General features: G+C 46.1%; 1 protein-coding gene across 7 annotated transcripts in view; it reads right to left on the bottom strand.

Moving 5' to 3' along the window:
* Positions 1 to 1,700: 1,700 nt before the first annotated feature.
* Positions 1,701 to 17,970, bottom strand: part of EYS (eyes shut homolog) — a 511,791-nt gene continuing 495,521 nt past the window's right edge. For all 7 annotated transcript variants that reach the window (XM_082218133.1, XM_082218135.1, XM_082218137.1 and 4 more), the window contains 2 exons: positions 6,931 to 7,092; positions 1,701 to 3,205 (listed from right to left, as the gene is read on the bottom strand). In XM_082218133.1, coding sequence (XP_082074259.1) covers positions 2,016 to 3,205; positions 6,931 to 7,092 — 1,352 coding nt within the window. In that variant the 3' untranslated portion in view covers positions 1,701 to 2,015. The remainder of the gene's footprint in view (positions 3,206 to 6,930; positions 7,093 to 17,970) is intronic.

The raw sequence follows: 17,970 nt of genomic DNA, 5'->3' as shown, positions 1-17,970 counted from the left end.
TGCTCCCCCCACCCCAACATCATTTCAGTGTCTTTGCTATAGTATACAGTGCTTTTTTCCCTGAACCAATAGGTGCTGGAACACACCTCCCCCAGGAGACCCACCCCAGAGCCCATCTTCAGGGTGTGTGTTCTCCTTGCAAGCCAGAGGCAACCTCTGACAGGTTCTTGTGTGGGGGGCTGCCTCAGCTGCCACTGCCCAGGCAGGCCACCTCTTTTTCCCTGGAGGGAGAGGCAGCCCACCCATGTGAAGGTTGGGGCTGAGGTAGCTCTGTGAACAGAGCCTGACAAGCTCTGTTCGCGAGGCTACCTTTGCATGGGTGGGCAGGTTGCCTCTTCCTACTGGCAGAGAGGCAACCTGCCTGCCCCCTTCCGCCTCATGTGAAGGTTGCTGAGGCACAGATGGGCAGCTTCACCCAGTGGTATATTGCAAGTGAAACCCCCATGGCTCCACTGGGCATTGGGACTGAGGAGTGGCAGCAGTTTCACACGCAATATACCGCTGGGTGATGGCACCATCGTGCTCTGGCCTTCATACCATTCCTGGGCAATGTATTGATATGGCAACCAGACCTATTGTTGAGGCTGCTCAGCTGAAGCTTCTGTGCCTCAGCTGAGCAGCTTAACAAGCTCCCCCTCCCTCTCTGGCTTAGGTGAGCTGGAGCAGTGTTGGGGGGCTTGCTCAGCTGAGGTGCGGCTTTCCTGTGTGTCGGCTGTTAGCTAGGAGGTTGAAGAACTCCAGCAAAGTGCAGGTTCACCTGTGCCTCTGTAGATGAGGAGACCCTCAGTGGATCCCGGACATCATGAGTCGGAGGCACAGTGGGGCTTTGCTGAGGCTGGTCAGGTCTCTCCCCACACTTCTGGGGAGTTCTGGCTGGGGGAAAAAAGCTGTGTGTTTTATACACAGACATTCAGTCAAGAAAATGTTGCTTGTCAGCAATGGTGGAAGTACCGTATTTTTCGCTCTATAGGACGCACTTTTTCCCCTTCAAAAATGAAGGGGAAATGTGTGTGCGTCCTATGGAGCGAAGACGCCATACCCCCACGACCCTCTCCCGGCTTGAGAGGTGACGCGTGGCTATGGCAGGAATCTCTACAGCCCCGTGTCACCTCTCCAGCCGGGAGAGCGCGTGGGGCTAAAGCAGCCCCCCGCGACCCTCTCCCAGCTGGAGAGGTGACGCACGGCTATGGCAGGAGCCTCTCTGCTGCACTTTTCCGCTGCTCCCTGACCTGCTCTTTGGGGCTGGTGGTGGGCTTCCCCCCACCAGCCCCAAAGAGCAGGTTGAAAGGAACCTAAAGCCTGGAGAGTGAGAGGGGTCAGTGCACACCGACCCCTCTCGCTCTCCAGGCTTCCAAGGTAGCCGCCTGAATGGCACCTTGTTTTAGAGCGGGAAAACAAGAGGGGGAAAGTTCTCCCCCTCTCTGTGCAGCGCCTCCTGCCGCTTCACTGAAGGGGGGCTGGGCAGAGAGGGGGAGAATTTTTTTTTCTTGTTCTCCCCCCTCTAAAACAAAGTGCGTCCTATTGTCCGGTGCATCCTATGGTGTGAAAAATACGGTACCTAGTTGGCTTTTGTAGTGGAACTGTAAACACGTTTGGTATTTTAAAAAATACTTTTACCACTGTGTTTCTATCTCATTTGGCATTTATTTTCTGAATACTGTATGCTTTAAAACTTAATTCTATATTGAATTAGTCTCATTTCATATACAAAAGCTACCTATGATATAGAAAATAAAATGATTGTTAGAAACACCTAAATTAACACAAAAGAATTGCCTTTTTTCAACTATTAGTTGCTTCAGGAATTTAAACATTTCTGAAGTTCAGCTTCTCAGAGAAAAGGAAAAATAGTTTGGCTAGGATTAAAACCTCACTCAGAGACAACCAAGGGAGCTGGGGACTGTGAAGGGAGTCCAAGAGCCAAGGAGCCTGAAGGAAAGGTTTCCTATAATGCATCATGCACTGTAAGTAAAATTCATATTTTGTACTTACATAAAAGGGTTCTTATTCAGCAGTTAATCCTTATCTCCACTATAAACATTATAGCCTTCTGCCTTAATCAGCAGGATCTTTTTAGAATCTTGAAACAGGACGTCTTTAATTTTGCCAACAAACTCCTGATTGAACAGCCCTGAGGTGACAGTGTTCACTCTTCTATTGAGCCCAAATCCTCCAAAATAGCAAGTCCCTCCATAATTGAGAGCAGTATATTTTCTTTGTGGGTCTAGGTCTTCAAAGATAACTAATTCCTCATCGAGGTACACCTTGATGAGTGTCTTGTTCTGTGCAATGGTGACAAAATACCATCTTTTGCAACATAGAGACTTGCTTTGCGGAACAAGAGGGACAGCAATGCTTTCTCCAAGGTTTACCATGACTTTCAGCATTCCACTAGCAAGTCCAGCTGCAAGGAAATCATTGTCTTCATTTTCAGCCTTCCCTAACCATACAAGTAAACCATCCTCGTGTTCAGTGGTGAAATTGAAAGATATCCTAGTGAATCTGAGGTCCCTTCTTTTATAGTTGGAATCTATGTATTTGAGGTATGAATTGCCTGTAAATTTTGCAGTAAAAAATGAGATCTTTTTTTCACAACGGAGGCCTGACCAGCCAAGTCTACATGCACATGTATATGAAAGTAAAGCTGGGGTAGGTATACAAATGCCTCCATGCAGACATTTACTATGTGAACAATAAGCAGACTGCTCACATGTCTTCCCCGTCCAATGCTTGGGGCACAAGCAATAGAAACCCGATGGCTCAACTTTGCATTCTCCATTATTTTTGCACACTGTATACCCACAAGGAGTTCCATCACAGTCACCTACGTTGGCGCCACCTTTAGCTCCTTTCTCAGTCAGTTTTAGCTCTCTGCCGTTGACAAGAACCTCTCGAATGCAGCCTGTAAAGCTGATGGGTTCATTCTTGATGGCCATGGGATTAACCAGATTTAAAGAAGAGACTCCACCTACGTAGAAGTCTGTGCGTGTATCTAAGGCAGTCATGCCACTACTAGCTTCCCGGGTTATATTGATGCCATTGAGGCTGAGGTAGCCTTCATTGCCAACTCTTCCTGCTTTAATTAAGTACCACGTACCGCTTGTGCTGTGTACATTTTGGAAAGTCTGCAGAATTACCGTTCTGTCACCAAGGTTGTAGCGCAGCTGTACATACCAGTTTACTAAGGAGATGCTTAGGAAATCGCCTATGGAGAAAGAAAAAGAAAGATGCTTCAACATTCCATGAGCTGATGACACATAATTTTGGCTAAGCATTACTAGACAGCAGCCTTGACACTGCAGAACAGGCCTTCATTGCACAACTTGTGACTCACCAAGCCAAATGCAGCCTGCCAGCCATGCACACCATTTTGGCAGGTGCTCAGCAACCACCTTGTTTTGCAGTTCAAGGGAAGAGAGCAAGAACAGATTTAGCAAAACCCTGTTGTTGCACCATGCCTGGCTAAGAGGCTGCATTCGGCTTGGTGTGTGAAAGGTTGAGAAGGTGTAGTAGAAAATATGAAGATGAGCTACAAGCATTCAATGCGAGTTTGTGAAGGTGGCTACAGGGGTTGCACAGGGGAATGCGATTGGAAGTCTCCATCTGATCAAGGCTTATCTGCCTTATCAGGATTTCTGATTGCATGGAGGCAAGAAAATGGGTTCATCCAAACAGGCTTGGAAACTCCCTTTGGACCTCAAAAGTGGGAAGGTTGGGATGGCACACGCAGCATGAACACATTCTGTACCACTACTTCCTTGACCACGTTGCCCAACTGGGCACCAGTTCTTTTAGAATCCAGTAGGGGTTTTTTTTTGGAGGCGGATAGTTTTTGTAAAATGGCAAGGGAGGCTATGGTATCTCTCTTTTGGCCAATTAAATACATAAATTTAAACAGAATGCATTACTTCAGTTCAAAATTGGTGTGGTTTTTTTAATCTTTGTAGCGAATTGACTATTAGGTAAAGGTAAAGGTATTACTATGACCTAGCAATGTGAAAATCCAGTGCCAATTGGCTGTTAGGCGTGAGCAATGTTTGTTAAGGTTTTTATAACTGGCAAAAGGGATTGTTAAGGCTTATGTAACACTGGCTAAAGGAAAAGCTTTACATAACGTGCTTTGCAAACTTAAGCAACAGAAACCCCTTTCATTTCTTTTGGCGGCTGCTAGGGGAATACTCCAGGACCTCCCTGCACTCTGAGTCTGCTATGACAGGCTCATTGCAAGGCTAACAAGCAGATGCAAGACTCAGTCCTCAGTGACGCCCCCCCTTCCATGACAGTGTGGTTCAAATAGGTAATATGAATGCTGTAAGTTAAGCAGAGTACTCCACTGACAGAGAGTCGTTACTTAGAGGTGTGACTGAAAGGTGTGATTGAATTGAATGCTTGTGGCAGTAGGTAAATGGTTCTAAGAAACTGCTCTTTTGCATCCTTTTATCAACATAGTAAAGGTAAAGGGACCCCTGACCATTAGGTCCAGTCATGACCGACTCTGGGGTTGCGGCACTCAACTCGCTCTATGGGCTGAGGGAGCCGGTGTACAGCTTCCGGGTCATGTGGCCAGCATGACTAAGCCACTTCTGGCAACCCAGAGCAGCACACGGAAATGCCGTTTACCTTCCCGCCGGAGCGGTTCCTATTTATCTACTTGCACTTTGGCGTGCTTTCAAACTGCTAGGTTGGCAGGAGCTGGGACCGAGCAACGGGAGCTCAGCCCGTTACAGGGATTCGAACCGCCGACCTTCTGATCGGCAAGTCCTAGGCTCTGTGGTTTAACCCACAGCGCCACCCTTTATCAACATACCCTTGTTTTAATACAATTGGAGGTACCGTATTTTTCGCTCCATAGGACGCACTTTTTCCCCTCCAAAAATGAAGGGGAAATGTCTGTGCGTCCTATGGAGCGAATGCAGGATCCTCGGCTTCGCCGCGAGGCGCCTGACCTGGAAGCCAGAGGAGGAACAGAAGGGTCTCCTTCTGTTCCTTCTCCCATTTCGCAGCGACGGGCCTTTCCAGGGAAGCCGGAGGAGGAACAGAAGGGTCTCCTTCTGTTCCTTCTCCAGCTTCGCTGAAGAGTGCTACGCCTTCTCCCTCTCTGCGCAGCGCCTCTCCTGTGAAGGAGAGGTGCTGCGCAGAGAGGGAGAAGGCGCAGTGCCCCTTGAGCGGCGCGCCTGTCCAGCGAAGCCCGAGGAGGAACAGAAGGGTCTCCTTCTGTTCCTTCTCCTGCTTCGCAGCGACGCACCTTTCCAGCGAAGCCGGAGGAGGAACAGAAGGGACTCCTGTTCCTTCTCCCGCTTCGCAGCGATGGGCCTTTCCAGCGAAGCCGGAGGAGGAACAGAAGGGTCTCCTTCTGTTCCTTCTCCAGCTTCGCTGAAGGGCGCTGTGCCTTCTCCCTCTCTGCGCAGCGCCTCTCCTGTGAAGGTGAGGTGCTGCGCAGAGAGGGAGAAGGCGCAGCGCCCCTTCAGCGACGCGCCTGTCCTGGCTTCTGCTTTAGCCCTGCGCAGCCTCTTCGGGCAGGGGGAACCTTCATCCCGCTGCCCTGAAGAGGCTTGGCGGGGTTATCCCAGAAGCCAGAACAGCCACAAGGTATCCCAGAAGCCAGATCCCTCTTGCTGTTCTGGCTTCTGGGGTTCAGAATAAGTTTTTCTTGTTTTCCGCCTCCCAAAACTAGGTGCGCCCTATGGTCCGGTGCGCCCTATGGAGCGAAAAATACAGTAAGCTCCAATGTGTTAAGTAGCACTTAGTTACAAGTAACTACACCTAAGATCACAATCTTGGGCATAATCTCTGTTAGTATCCTTTCTCATTTTTCAAAGAGTGTGCATGCAAGACATAAAGATGTGCAGGCCTTTGTATGGAGCTGATTGACAGGGTTTGCAAACAGACAGGGCTATCCAGTGGGACCCGGGCCACGTCTTTACCTGCCGCACACGAGATGTCATATATGATGCCAGGTGTAGGGCAGGTGGGTTGGGGGAAGGGCTCATGATTAAGCAAATATTCTGTTTCCCACCCTCTACACAATAAGATAACCAAAGCACAAGTGTCATTTGAAATTTGCACTTCTCTGAGTTTTGCAAGGCAGTTCCCCCAACCAGGTAATCTGTCCAGACATGCACATACTGAGTGCCTGCTGCTGGCACTCCGAGTGTTATTGTTTAAATTGCTGGATTTCAGTGCAAGTATGTATTTCTTTTTAAGAGACGTGTAAGGCTATTTGTGCTACTTCAAAACAAAACACAGCTCCAAAAGCCTCCCACCCCAGCATTAAAATGGCTGTGAGCTTAGAGAAGGAGGAAACAGTAATTGAAGCAGCAGCTTCAAAATCTGGAGAGAGGGTGTGAGGGAAAGGAGAGTGAATTAACAAAAGCTGTGGTTGCTACAGCAGGGAGTGAGGCAAAACTGACACACAGCTTGCCAGTTTTGACTGCTGCCTTCCCTTATGGCTTTGAAGAAACAAATTCAGAAAACAAAGCAGTGGCTTCAGAGTTAAAACTACCAGGGGTGTGAAAGGAGAAGGGACAAATGCTCTCTGCATAGCTGTATTATGCCAACTGAGTGATTGGAACATAGATGCACCTCACAAAATCAGGGGGAGGGGCGACTGTTATACCTACAAAGTGTGGGAGGTCAACCAAAATTCCACTTAAAACTTACAGTGGAAGAGCAATGGGTTTTTCTAAACCTCAGTGCTGCACTGCCTGTGACGAACACCATCCAGCTAATCGAACTGCATTTTTTGTCAAGAGCGCAATGCAGCCATTTTACTCAGTCCAAGACACTACATAACTTTTTTTTTAAAGGATTAACTCGATCTGATCAACCGATGCTGAAACACGAGACACTCTAACGAACCTACGTATGTCTGCATTGGTTATTTTCCCTTGTCCATATAATAAAACGGTATAATGCAGACTCTCTCCTTACCTGATCGTGGGCTCAGGTGTTGAGCAGTGTAGAAGAGGATGCCGTTTGCTGAAAGGGCTTGGAATTGCAACTCAATATGAACCTTGCGTCGGATGCTGAAGGAATCAAATGACATCCAAGAAGATTTGTTGCTACTGAAAGATGCATCGCTTATGGTTAGGGCTGCAAAACGAAACAAACAAGGAAGTAATCTCATCTCTCTAGTAGATGGCGACAGATCTTTACTTTAGCACTAGTGATATGTAGGGCAATACTTCATCATAAATCTAAAACTTCATGTTGAATACAAATCTGAAGTGAGGGTGGTTGTTTTTTTTTGCAATCAACACATTTGCTTGCTCTCGGTCTCTCTTACAAGCCCATGCTAAGCTAGTTTTGTGTACCTGTCACCACCACTGACAGGATCTGGCTTTTAGTATGAAACTGGAAATGCTTGAAAGCTGCTGTATGTGGTGGTGGTTCTATGCATGCAACTGCTTTGCCCTGAGACAACTGCTGGCGCACACTGACTTCTGTACAGCCACTATGTACCCAGGTGGTTGGGTGAAAAAGCCATACATAAAATTATCATCGTTAAAAAGGCAGTTTTTAAAGTGGAATGCATTCACCTGCCCCTTCTGCAAACTAGTCAAGATCCCTCTACCCACTCACCCCTAAATAATTACAGAGCAGGGTTCCTAAATGGTGAACTTTAATTTCAGTTTAAGAGAAGGGAAATGCCATGTTCCAAATAGGCTATTGGGTAAATTACATTAAATAGAGCAGCCTAAGGGCAGCTAGTTCCATGCAGCATCTGGTGCCCCAGATGTGATTACATCTAGCCTGTTAAATGAAGGGCAGATGAGCATTACAAGACAGATGGACACTTGCTGGGTGCAGAAAGCAGCTTCCATGCAGGAAAGTCCCTTACTGGATCAGGGTGAAGTTAGAAAAGGGAAGAATGAATAAAAATTAAAGATGGTTCTGCTATCTTTTGGTCGATTTGGAGGGTACACAAGCTGGAACCATACACAAAACCATTCACTTTTCTGAATCCATGCTGATGATGCCCAGAATAGGAACAATTCAAAAGATGTGTTCCCACACTATGTTACTTAATTAGTTGGATTCAGGAGAATGAATCATCTCCCTGTGAGCAATCCCTGCCTGAAAGCAATATCCAGATCAGTGGCTAGTGAACACACTGGGTTGGATCCAGATTGAGTCATGTTTAAATTGATTGAAATTGGTGGGAGAGTGAAATCAATGGGCTTTAAGTTTGTCATGATTAGTGATCTCATGGGCTTCTTCAAAGCATGACTCAATCTGGATCCAGCCCACTGTGTGTTTTTTAAAAACAAACCAAAATATTTTTATTTTCAAGAAACAGGATATAAGCATAACTTTATCAAAACAATTTGATTTTCCCACTCCCCCAGAAGATTACTAATACAGCCAATTTCCCCATAAATCTTTATGTGTTGTTGGTGGCTACCAGTCATCAGGGTGTTCATCTGAATACTTTATAAAGGGATGCCAGCCCTCTCTTGAAAACAACTTTTGCATTTATGAACTTCATTTTTCTCTACCCTTTTTAACAAATCGAAAGGAGCGTTAGCTGGCAGAATGCTCTGAGGCCAGGCACAGGAAACACTAATCATGGCAATCTAATAATAAAAAAATGCCATTGACTGTAAACATTAGTCATAGCAATGCTTTTCTTTTTTGTTGTACCACAAAGTGTGTATCTTGCGAATGTTGCAAGAGATTTGATGCACTGCGGTAGATTTTTAAGGAACACCCTCCTTTTGCCCCCTTTTCAAAATAATGAAGCATGCGCTAAAAACAACAACCAAATACAAAGATCCCACCATCTTGCTAAACCTAAGAAGACTTTAAAAGTGTAAATCCCCCTGGACCAATTAAAGTCATGGGACCATGTTGTCTTTGCAAGTTCTGTTGCTGAAATACATTCCTCTTTCCCTCTTGCACTCATTATGTTTTCTGCTAAGTGCCATAGAACACAGCCCAGTTCACTAGTCTTAACATTGCCTCCCCATCCTATCTGCCGCTGTTGTCATGGATGCCCCACCACCACCTCTCTAGGCAATTCTTTTCATGCTCTCCACAAGTCCCACATGGCTTCTTTGTGTTCCCAGTGTTCTTTGTGTTCAGCTTCATTACTAGAGATGCTCTTGACAACTTGTGACCACCAGGCTCCCCTTCCTCCCCAAGATTACTGAAGTTATACAGCAGGGACAAAACTACACAACGTACAAGATAGCCATATTAGCAGTCTCCAGGCAATGGTTTTAAGATTGAGGAAATATATGGGGTTAAACATCCCTCCCATTTCAAATTACCAGCCCCACAGCTTCTTTCACTTCCAGCTTTTAATAACACTGGCTTTCCAGCTCTGTCTGTCATTTGTCTAATGGGGAAGAGCATGGAACTTTGCTCAAGTTACTAAGAATGGAGAGCAGCATCTATATAACTGCCAGGAAGCATTAGCAGCAGAGCTGGATGAGAACGAGTCACCTCTTCCCATGCAGCCTGATGACAAGATTGTGTTAGAAGTCAAAAGATTCTTTTCTATCAACAAATAACAACACAGTCGAAAACATCAGCTGACTCTGGGATCTGCATACCTGTACTTGATTCTATATGTTTTCATCACTATACTGTAGACAGTATGATTGGCAGCCTGATCCCAGGATCAGCAGAGTCTGAAAAGTTGTGCTCATTAACACTTCAAAAAGCTCAACACAAAACCCAAACAACACATTTCTAGCAGGCTGCTGAGTTTGGCAATGCTGCTGACTGCAAGGCCAAGGAACAGCTTGGAAGATGCTCCTTAGTAGCCTTCTCTGCATGAATCCCAAATACTCTTAATACTTGCTTCCTGTCCTACTGCAATTTATTTTACTTATTTGTTCCATTGTAACTTGCCTTTCTCCAAGGACTTTATACATAAGTCCGCCTAATTTTATCCTCGCAACATCCCTCAGAGTTAGGTTATGTGGAGTTATCTAGTGAGCTTCATGGCTGAGTGAGGACTTGAACCCTGCTCCCTGGTTTGACTACCCTGGCAGTTATTCTATACTGAGTTTATCTTTGTGCACAGGCTGAGTGCCCTGTCAAGCTATAACTGCACATAATTTGTTGCCTTGTTATCTAGGGGTGTCTCGCACTAGGGCCTTGTGTTTACTTGCCTTTCCGTTTGTAACAGGCAGTTCTGAAAGTATTCCAGACACCATTTAGAGTTCCTTCACCTTCTGTGAAACCATGTTATCTTACTTCAAAATGTCTCTTGCCATTGCCATTAATTTAGTGCAAATCTATAGGAAAAGGTTCTCAACAAAAGCATAATGTGCCTTTAGTCAGATCCCTGCTAAATGCAATGCTTCTTAGAGTCATGCATTACACCAGGGATGAGGGAACGTGTGGCCCTCCAAAGGTTACTGGATTTCAAGCCCCATCAGCCCCAGCCAGCATGGCCAATGGTTAGGGCTGATGGGTTTTGTTGTTCCCCTGCTTTACTCAGGTATGGTGTGTAATTTGTGTAAACAAGAGCCCTTCGTGGCATCCTTTTGCATATTCCCAATATACAGTGCTGATTTATACTGAATTCAAAGTTTACATGTTTTCTCCTTGTACTCGAGAGTAAAAATATAGTTTGCTCTTAGCAAACAGAATCACTATAGCAACAACAGAAAGGTATTTGTTCAGTGTTTTCTATATTATTTGCAGGAGAAAGGGATTCAATTCTTCCTAAGGGCATGCTCCTATGAGATACACAGTATTTATGGCATTTCAGAAACCTGGCAAATAGGTCCCTATGGTTTATTTCATTTCAGTTGTCGAAATATTAGCTGAGCAAAGCAGAACTGAGTACTATCTCTCCCGGTTTCTTCAAATATGTGGCACCTTACATGGCTTAGTAGAAATTGTAAAACAAAATAATAGCAATCAGTGTGAATGGAGCACAGTAAGGTTTGTTGTTTGGTATGGCAAATCAAACTGCAAGGCAAAACTATTACAGGTAACAACCTGCCTTATACCCTCTATATATTTACTCAAGAGTAGCCCCACTGACCTCAGTGCACATAACAATTAAACCTGAGCTACCTTCAACAGGGGAGATGCGGGTCGTGCTTTGGGTTAAACCACAGAGCCTAGGACTCGCCGATCAGAAGGTCGGTGGTTCAAATCCCCGTGATGGGGTGAGCTCCCATTGCTCGGTCCCTGCTGCTGCCAACCTAGCAGTTTGAAAGCACGTCAGAGTGCAAGTAGATAAATAGGTACCGCTCCGGCGGGAAGGTAAACGGCGTTTCCGTGCGCCGCTCTGGTTCGCCAGAAGCGGCTTAGTCAGGCTGGCCACATGACCCGGAAGCTGTATGCCGGCTCCTTCGGCCAATAAAGTGAGATGAGCGCCGCAACCCCAGAGTTGGCCACGACTGGACCTAATGTTCAGGGGTCCCTTTACCTTTACCTTCAACAGGAACTCTGAAGAAATTAGAAATAGTGCAACAAGAGGCAAAGTTCTAGGCCTCATTGACAAATTAAAAATCAACAAATCTCTGGCCTCAGATGGTATCCACCTGAGAGTCCTTAAAGAGCTCAAATGTGAAATTGTTAGTTTTCTGACAAGAACACAAACCTCGTCGCTAAGATTGGCCTCTGAACAAAAAGTCCGGAGAGCCATCAATGTAGCACTACTTTTTTAAAAAGACAACTAGGGAATTGCAGGTAAGTTAGCTTAACGTCTGTTCCAGGAAAGTTTTCTTAAAGATAAAATTACTAAGCTTATAGAAATCTTGCTGAATAATCAAAATGGCTTCCACAAGGGTAAGTACTATTTCAGTAACATTTTAGAGTTCTTTGAAAGTATAAAAAAGCACATGGATAGGGGTGATCCAACAGATATTGTTTATTTGGGCTCGGCGCTTTAGGTGCTTGAGGCAAGATGTGTTACTGACACTTTTCCCACCCCACCCACCCCACACCTGGGCCCATACCCTGGTGGGGTGCAAGGAGCATGCCACCTGACACAGGTTGCCTCATTGGTGCTCTGGCTGTGCTAGGGCAGCAAGAGAGCTTAGGCGCTGCAAAGCAGAAAACATAGCATACTTTTCTAGCCACTTCCCACTTCTCAGAATTTTCTGCCTGAGGCAGCTGCCTCACTCTGCCTCATGGTAGGACCAGCCCCATTTGAACTTTCAAAAAGCTTTTGATGAAGTCCCTTATAAGTAATCCTAGCAATTACAGGCTTATGATGCCGGACCTTTAATTCTCATAATGCTTAGATCTGGGGTTATCCAGTGAAGCTGAATGATGAGAGATTTGGGACAGAACAAAAGCATTTACTTCTTCCCGTGATGCAATAGTTAAAATGTGGAATTTCACTGCCACAATGTGGTGAACGCCAGCAATTTAGAAGGCTTTAAAAGGTAAAATTCATGTTGTTGTTGTTGTTTAGTCGTTTAGTCATGTCTGACTCTTCGTGACCCCATGGACCAGAGCATGCCAGGCACTCCTGTCTTCCACTGCCTCCCGCAGTTTGGTCAAACTCATGCTGGTAGCTTCGAGAACACTATCCAACCATCTCGTCCTCTGTCGTCCCCTTCTCCTTGTGCCCTCCATCTTTCCCAACATCAGGGTCTTTTCCAGGGAGTCTTCTCTTCTCATGAGGTGGCCAAAGTATTGGAGCCTCAGCTTCAGGCTCTGTCCTTCCAGTGAGCACTCAGGGCTAATTTCCTTAAGAATGGATGCGTTTGATCTTCTTGCAGTCCATGGGACTCTCAAGAGTCTCTTCCAGCACCATAATTCAAAAGCATCAATTCTTCGGTGATCAGCCTTCTTTATGGTCCAGCTTTCACTTCCATACATCACTACTGGGAAAACCATAGCTTTTACTATACGGACCTTTGTTGGCAAGAAAAATCCTTAGGGTAAGGCTTAAATGGCTATGGGTGAGGATAGCTGTATGCTACCTTGAGGATCAAAGCAGCATGACTAGAGAATAACAGCAGAGGAGGGCTATTTGCCCTCAAGTCCATCTTATGAGCTTCCCATGGGTACATGGTTGGTCACGGTGGGAAGCAGGATGCCTGACTAAATAAGCCCTTGGCTAGATCCAGCAGGGCTCCTCTGAAGTTACCTGTTTTGTTAAACATCTCTAGCCAGGTTATTTTTTTGCTCATGTGCTGAATGGTATAATAAGCAGTACTTTCCTAAAGACTGTGTACACACCATACCCATGAAGCACGCTTAGAGCACATGGCTTCTTCCCCCAAAAGAGTCCCAGGAACTATTGTTTACTCCTCACCAAGCTACAATTTCCAGAACGCTGAACAAACTACAATTCCCAGGATTCTTTTGAGGGAAGCAAGGTGATTTAAATGCATTGCATGCATACAGCCCAAGTGTCTGTTTATAAGTATAGGGAGAACAGCTACACAGTTTAATCGGTGCTTTTACTCATAGAAATTATTGTCCTATGCTGCCATCTAGGGAATGCATTCAGTTATGGCACTATTACCTTGGTTCTCAAACTTAATCCATCCCGGAAGTCCATTCCAAAACCAACCTAAGCTTTCCCATAGAAAGTAATGCAAAATGGATTAATCCATTCCAGACAATTAAAAACAACCCCTAAAACAGCTATTCAACATGAATTTTACTATCTAATGAGACCATTGACCCATAAAATGAAAGCAACAAACTAGGCTGCAATCTACTACCCAGTATCAAAAACTGCAGTGGTCTACCCATTGCCATTGGAGGGACGAGATGGGAGGGGAGAGTTTAAATGGCGGGGGGGGGATGGAAACACTCAAACTGGAGGGAAGAGGACCGCGCATGGGGTGTGGGAGGGGGAAGGAGGTGGCTAACTGGATGCACGAGATGGGCGTTTGGGGGGGGGGCTTTAAGTTAAGGAAAGGGAGGCAAAAGTTTTCTGCCTCCCACCCAAGCCTTCTCTCCCCCGCCCCCCGCCGCCGCATGTTTTCCGGCATCTACCCCGGCTCCCCATTCGCCCGGCCGAGTCCCAGGGCTTCTGTTTGCACTTTGGGCAGCATGACAAAGCGGCAGCTGTGAGCCGCTCGGGGCGATGCTGCCTGCGCGTCCCTGGTACGGCGGCACCGGGACGCGGCGGCAGCACCGGAGCGCGGAGAGGAGGCGGCGGTGGCTGCTCTCGGCTGCGCTCCTAGCCGCTGGATGCTGAGCCGGGTAGGCTGGAGCCTGCATGGCGTGCGAGCGCCCCGATCCCCCGCCTGCGCTGCCTCGCCTGGACCTCGCTTGGGGTCGGGCTGGGGGGGGGCGCGGGAAGGTCAACCTGCCCAGCACAGTTTCCCCACCACACACTCTCCTCCCCAACACGACCTCTCTGCACGCGGAGGGAGAGTCGCCAACTTCCAAGTCTCCCGACTCTGGAGTCCCTTACATTCTGAGGAGCCTTTGTACCGAGGAAAGAGGCGTTTCCCGGCAGAGGGAAAGGAAGGGAAGGGGAGGGAAAGGAAGGAAGCAGCGGCAGTCACTGTTGGGGCCAAGCCGCTCGTTCAAAATGGAAGGAAGTGTGCACTCAAATTGGAGCATGTTCGGCTTCCCAAAACAGTTCGAAAACCGGAACACTCATTTCTGAGTTTGAAGTGTTCGGCTTCCAAGTAGTTGGAGACATAGGCGCCGACTCCATGGGGCTTGAGGGGGCCCGAGCCCCCCCAATAATCTCCGGCGCCCCTCCAGCAGAGTGCCATCGCCGCCCCTCCCGCAGCCCAAAATGCACAGGGTCGGGCTGCCTGCATGCCTCCTGCCCTCCCTCCCGAGCAAAAGCTCCACCCAATTTCCTTCGGAGCTGATTAATAGGCACAGCACGCTCTCCCCTATTCGCTCACGAGGAGGCGGCGCCACTTTATTTGCATATTCATGAGCTTATTTATTATTCATGAGCTTTCCCAGGCCCCCCCCCCAATATTTTTTATAAGTCCGCGTCCCTGGTTGGAGAACTAAGCTGTTCGAAAACCGAGGTACCACTGTAGTGTTACAAATAACAAATGTAGTCGTAGTTCTTGCAGTTCTCTGAACTGCGTGTGCAAACACAACATGTAACAGCCAAGCTAGTACTGAGCTTTGCCCTCCCCATGCAATTCCATTTCATTGCTTTTGAAATTATTTGCATGTATCATCGGTATTTGCTAACTATGCTCATTTGTTTTATACAGAAAGAGTCACTTTCAACATGCACAATCTATTTGATTTTGTTTTTAGGTTTACATAATGCCTTTTTCATATTCCTAGGCTGATTTCTCTCTCTCTTTTAATGGAGATTTTCCACAGTGCTAGGTTGGCTTCTGTTGTGCTCTAGAAGTGGGGCTGGAATATTTTGTTGCTATGGAGAAAGCCATGACCTTTGCAGCCACTGGATGAAGAAAGGATCTGTTGACATTTGAGCCATAACAACCTTAACTAGGAGAGGAAGCATAACGACTATGTTAACAATATTAAGAACATACTTCAGTCTCATAAGATCTAATTCAAGTCACTCCTGTTACCATCAACAAGCTAACCCAGATTTGCTATTCATTCACACACTAGTTAATTTGCACCTCCTAAACACTGTTTTATATGCTGTCGAATACTAGATTAGATCCAAAAGCTGCTTTTATTTGATGGAAGAGCTTCCATCAAAGGAAGACTCCTTCTGCCAGAAGAAGGGGACTTTTGGATCCAATCCAAAATGTTCACCTCATTTTGATTCTGATTGCAGTTTCCATCTCTCGGGAGCCAGTAGTTATCTGAAATCCATGATTTAGCAGGTTTGTGTATTATCCAGTATCAATCAGCTCTGGAGGTTATTGAATCCTACAAACAGCGAGTGCGAAGGTCGTGCCCATGTTCTTCATAGACCTATTGTTTTAAATGGCCTTTTACTTTATCCTTGCACTGTCAGGCCACTAAGCAACAAAGCAACTTCTGTATGCTGATTGACTGTGGATGCTTTCCCTTCCTCTCTCAGCCAAAAGGAAAACACCTTTTTTAAAAAAATTAAAAGCTGTAAGGCCAGATATATGTGCGAATGAACACATGCATTAATTTTCATCCACAAACATATGCTGACAAAGCACAGAGCGCCTAACACCAGGTCTGTTTGGGATGCAAAACCATCAGACTTCATTCATGGTACCTGTTTCCCATATATGGCTTGTCAGGAATGGGAAGTTGCCGTAAAAGGGGATCCTCATATGTGCTGGTGGAATTTATCTATAGCAGCCCCATATGGAACTATGGTGCCCTCAACATGGCTGAGTAAAACTGCTTCATCTGAATACTGCTGTGGAATCTGAAACAGTGGCGTAGCATGGATTGCCAGTGCCCAGGGAAGCGCATAGGGGGTGGGTGGGTTGGAGGGAGGGAAATGGTTGGAGTACGCATCCACATTCAACCGCTACCGCATCACCCAGGAGATTGCAGCCACAGAGCTAAGAAAAGACGAGTCGTTCCATTGTCTGGCTTCCTGGTTCACATGGAGAAGCCATTTTCAGCAGAGCCCAGCAATGGAAGCATACAGCTGCATTGAGGCAATTTTGCACCCAGGGCAACTGCCCTTATGCCTCCCCCCATGCTACACCACTCATCTGAAAAATAATAATGACTCCTGCTTTCTTAAATGCTTGGGCATATAATTATTTTGGGCCATGAGTCATTCCAGCTAAGCTAAATATTGAACTGTTTGCTCAAATACAGGGGATTGTTTTTTTCCTAATCAGCCTAGGACAACCTAAGTTTGGTTTGTTCTTCCACATCCCTGAGGACATTTCGTTCTGTTTGCTGCCCTTGGGTTGCTGGCAAAATTTGATTGGTATCCTTACTGCTTGTTATCTCTCGAAGGTCCTTTTGTGTCTCTGGTATTCTTTGACATATCTCCTTCCTGAATAGTTACTACTCTTGACGACCCCTCTCCCCTTTGTTTCCTACTCTCCTGGGCTACATGCTACTCTTTCTTCTGCTTCTATGCCTGCCATCAATCCAGAGACGAAGGATGTTTGGGGGGGGATAAATAGTTGCTTGTTTACAGGCTGCGGCTCACTTACCAGAAAAGAAAAGGAAAATTGTACTTTGCAAAAATCTCATGACGATTCATTATGCTGCCAACAGAAGGGGAAATAGAGGTCAAGGATTTTAAGGCAGAACACAGTAGGCTTTTTCATGGTGAAGTCTCCACGTCTTTTGTTCTGATGCCCCTCTGGGAGTTATTTACTGTTGGGGTTTACTGCAAGGACAGTGCTTCCTTGCCTTTTCTCAGAGGTCTGGTTCAAGTAATTTGAACTCGCGGCACATCACATGAGGGGGACGGATCACCACTAATTAAAGATGCCCCATGCCAATTCAGTTTTTTACTAGTGTGTGAAGGGCTGTTGATTCTCAGTTCATGCCAGGAGGGCATTACAACGGTGAAAACACCAGTGAGAAAGAAATATGTGGGGCATAATGCCAGGGCAAGTAATTGTAGTAGCTGATTTCAGGTGAATAATGGGCATTTATGGCATGAGCTATGAGACAGGATTATTTCCAGCTGGAATAATGGACGTATTGTGTGGTCTTGGGCAAGGTACCACAACCCTGCACATGTAATGTAGGGATAAAAAGAACCAAAGTAGACGTGTCTCTGGCAAACCCGTTTCTTTTTAAAACTGCCTGCGCAACAAGCATGTATAAAACAGGGGGAGTATGGCTTACTTCACTATAGCATTTTTCATGAACTGGATTTAAATACCAGAAGTAAGCCAGTCAGGGAGAAAAGTGGTGGGTGGGGGGCTGTGGAGAGGCAAGCGGAGAGCACAGAGAGGGTTCAGCAATCCCACGGCCATTCCCTTTTTTCTTTTAAAAAATTGAACCCTTCTTCACCTTTATACTACATTAGGAGAGACCCCATACCAAAAATGATATGTCTCTCACCACCCTGTATAGTTTGTCTCTAATACTGGTCTACTTTACAAAATTGTTCTAAGGATGATTGAGCTAACATACGTCAACACTTTAAGCACTTGAGAAAAAAGTTCTATA

This window comes from Podarcis vaucheri (assembly GCF_965113315.1).
Source record: "Podarcis vaucheri genome assembly, chromosome: 3".
Taxonomy (NCBI): Eukaryota; Metazoa; Chordata; class Lepidosauria; order Squamata; family Lacertidae; genus Podarcis; species Podarcis vaucheri.
Note: the sequence above shows the minus strand (reverse complement) of the source record. Positions and strands in the feature narration are given on the sequence as shown.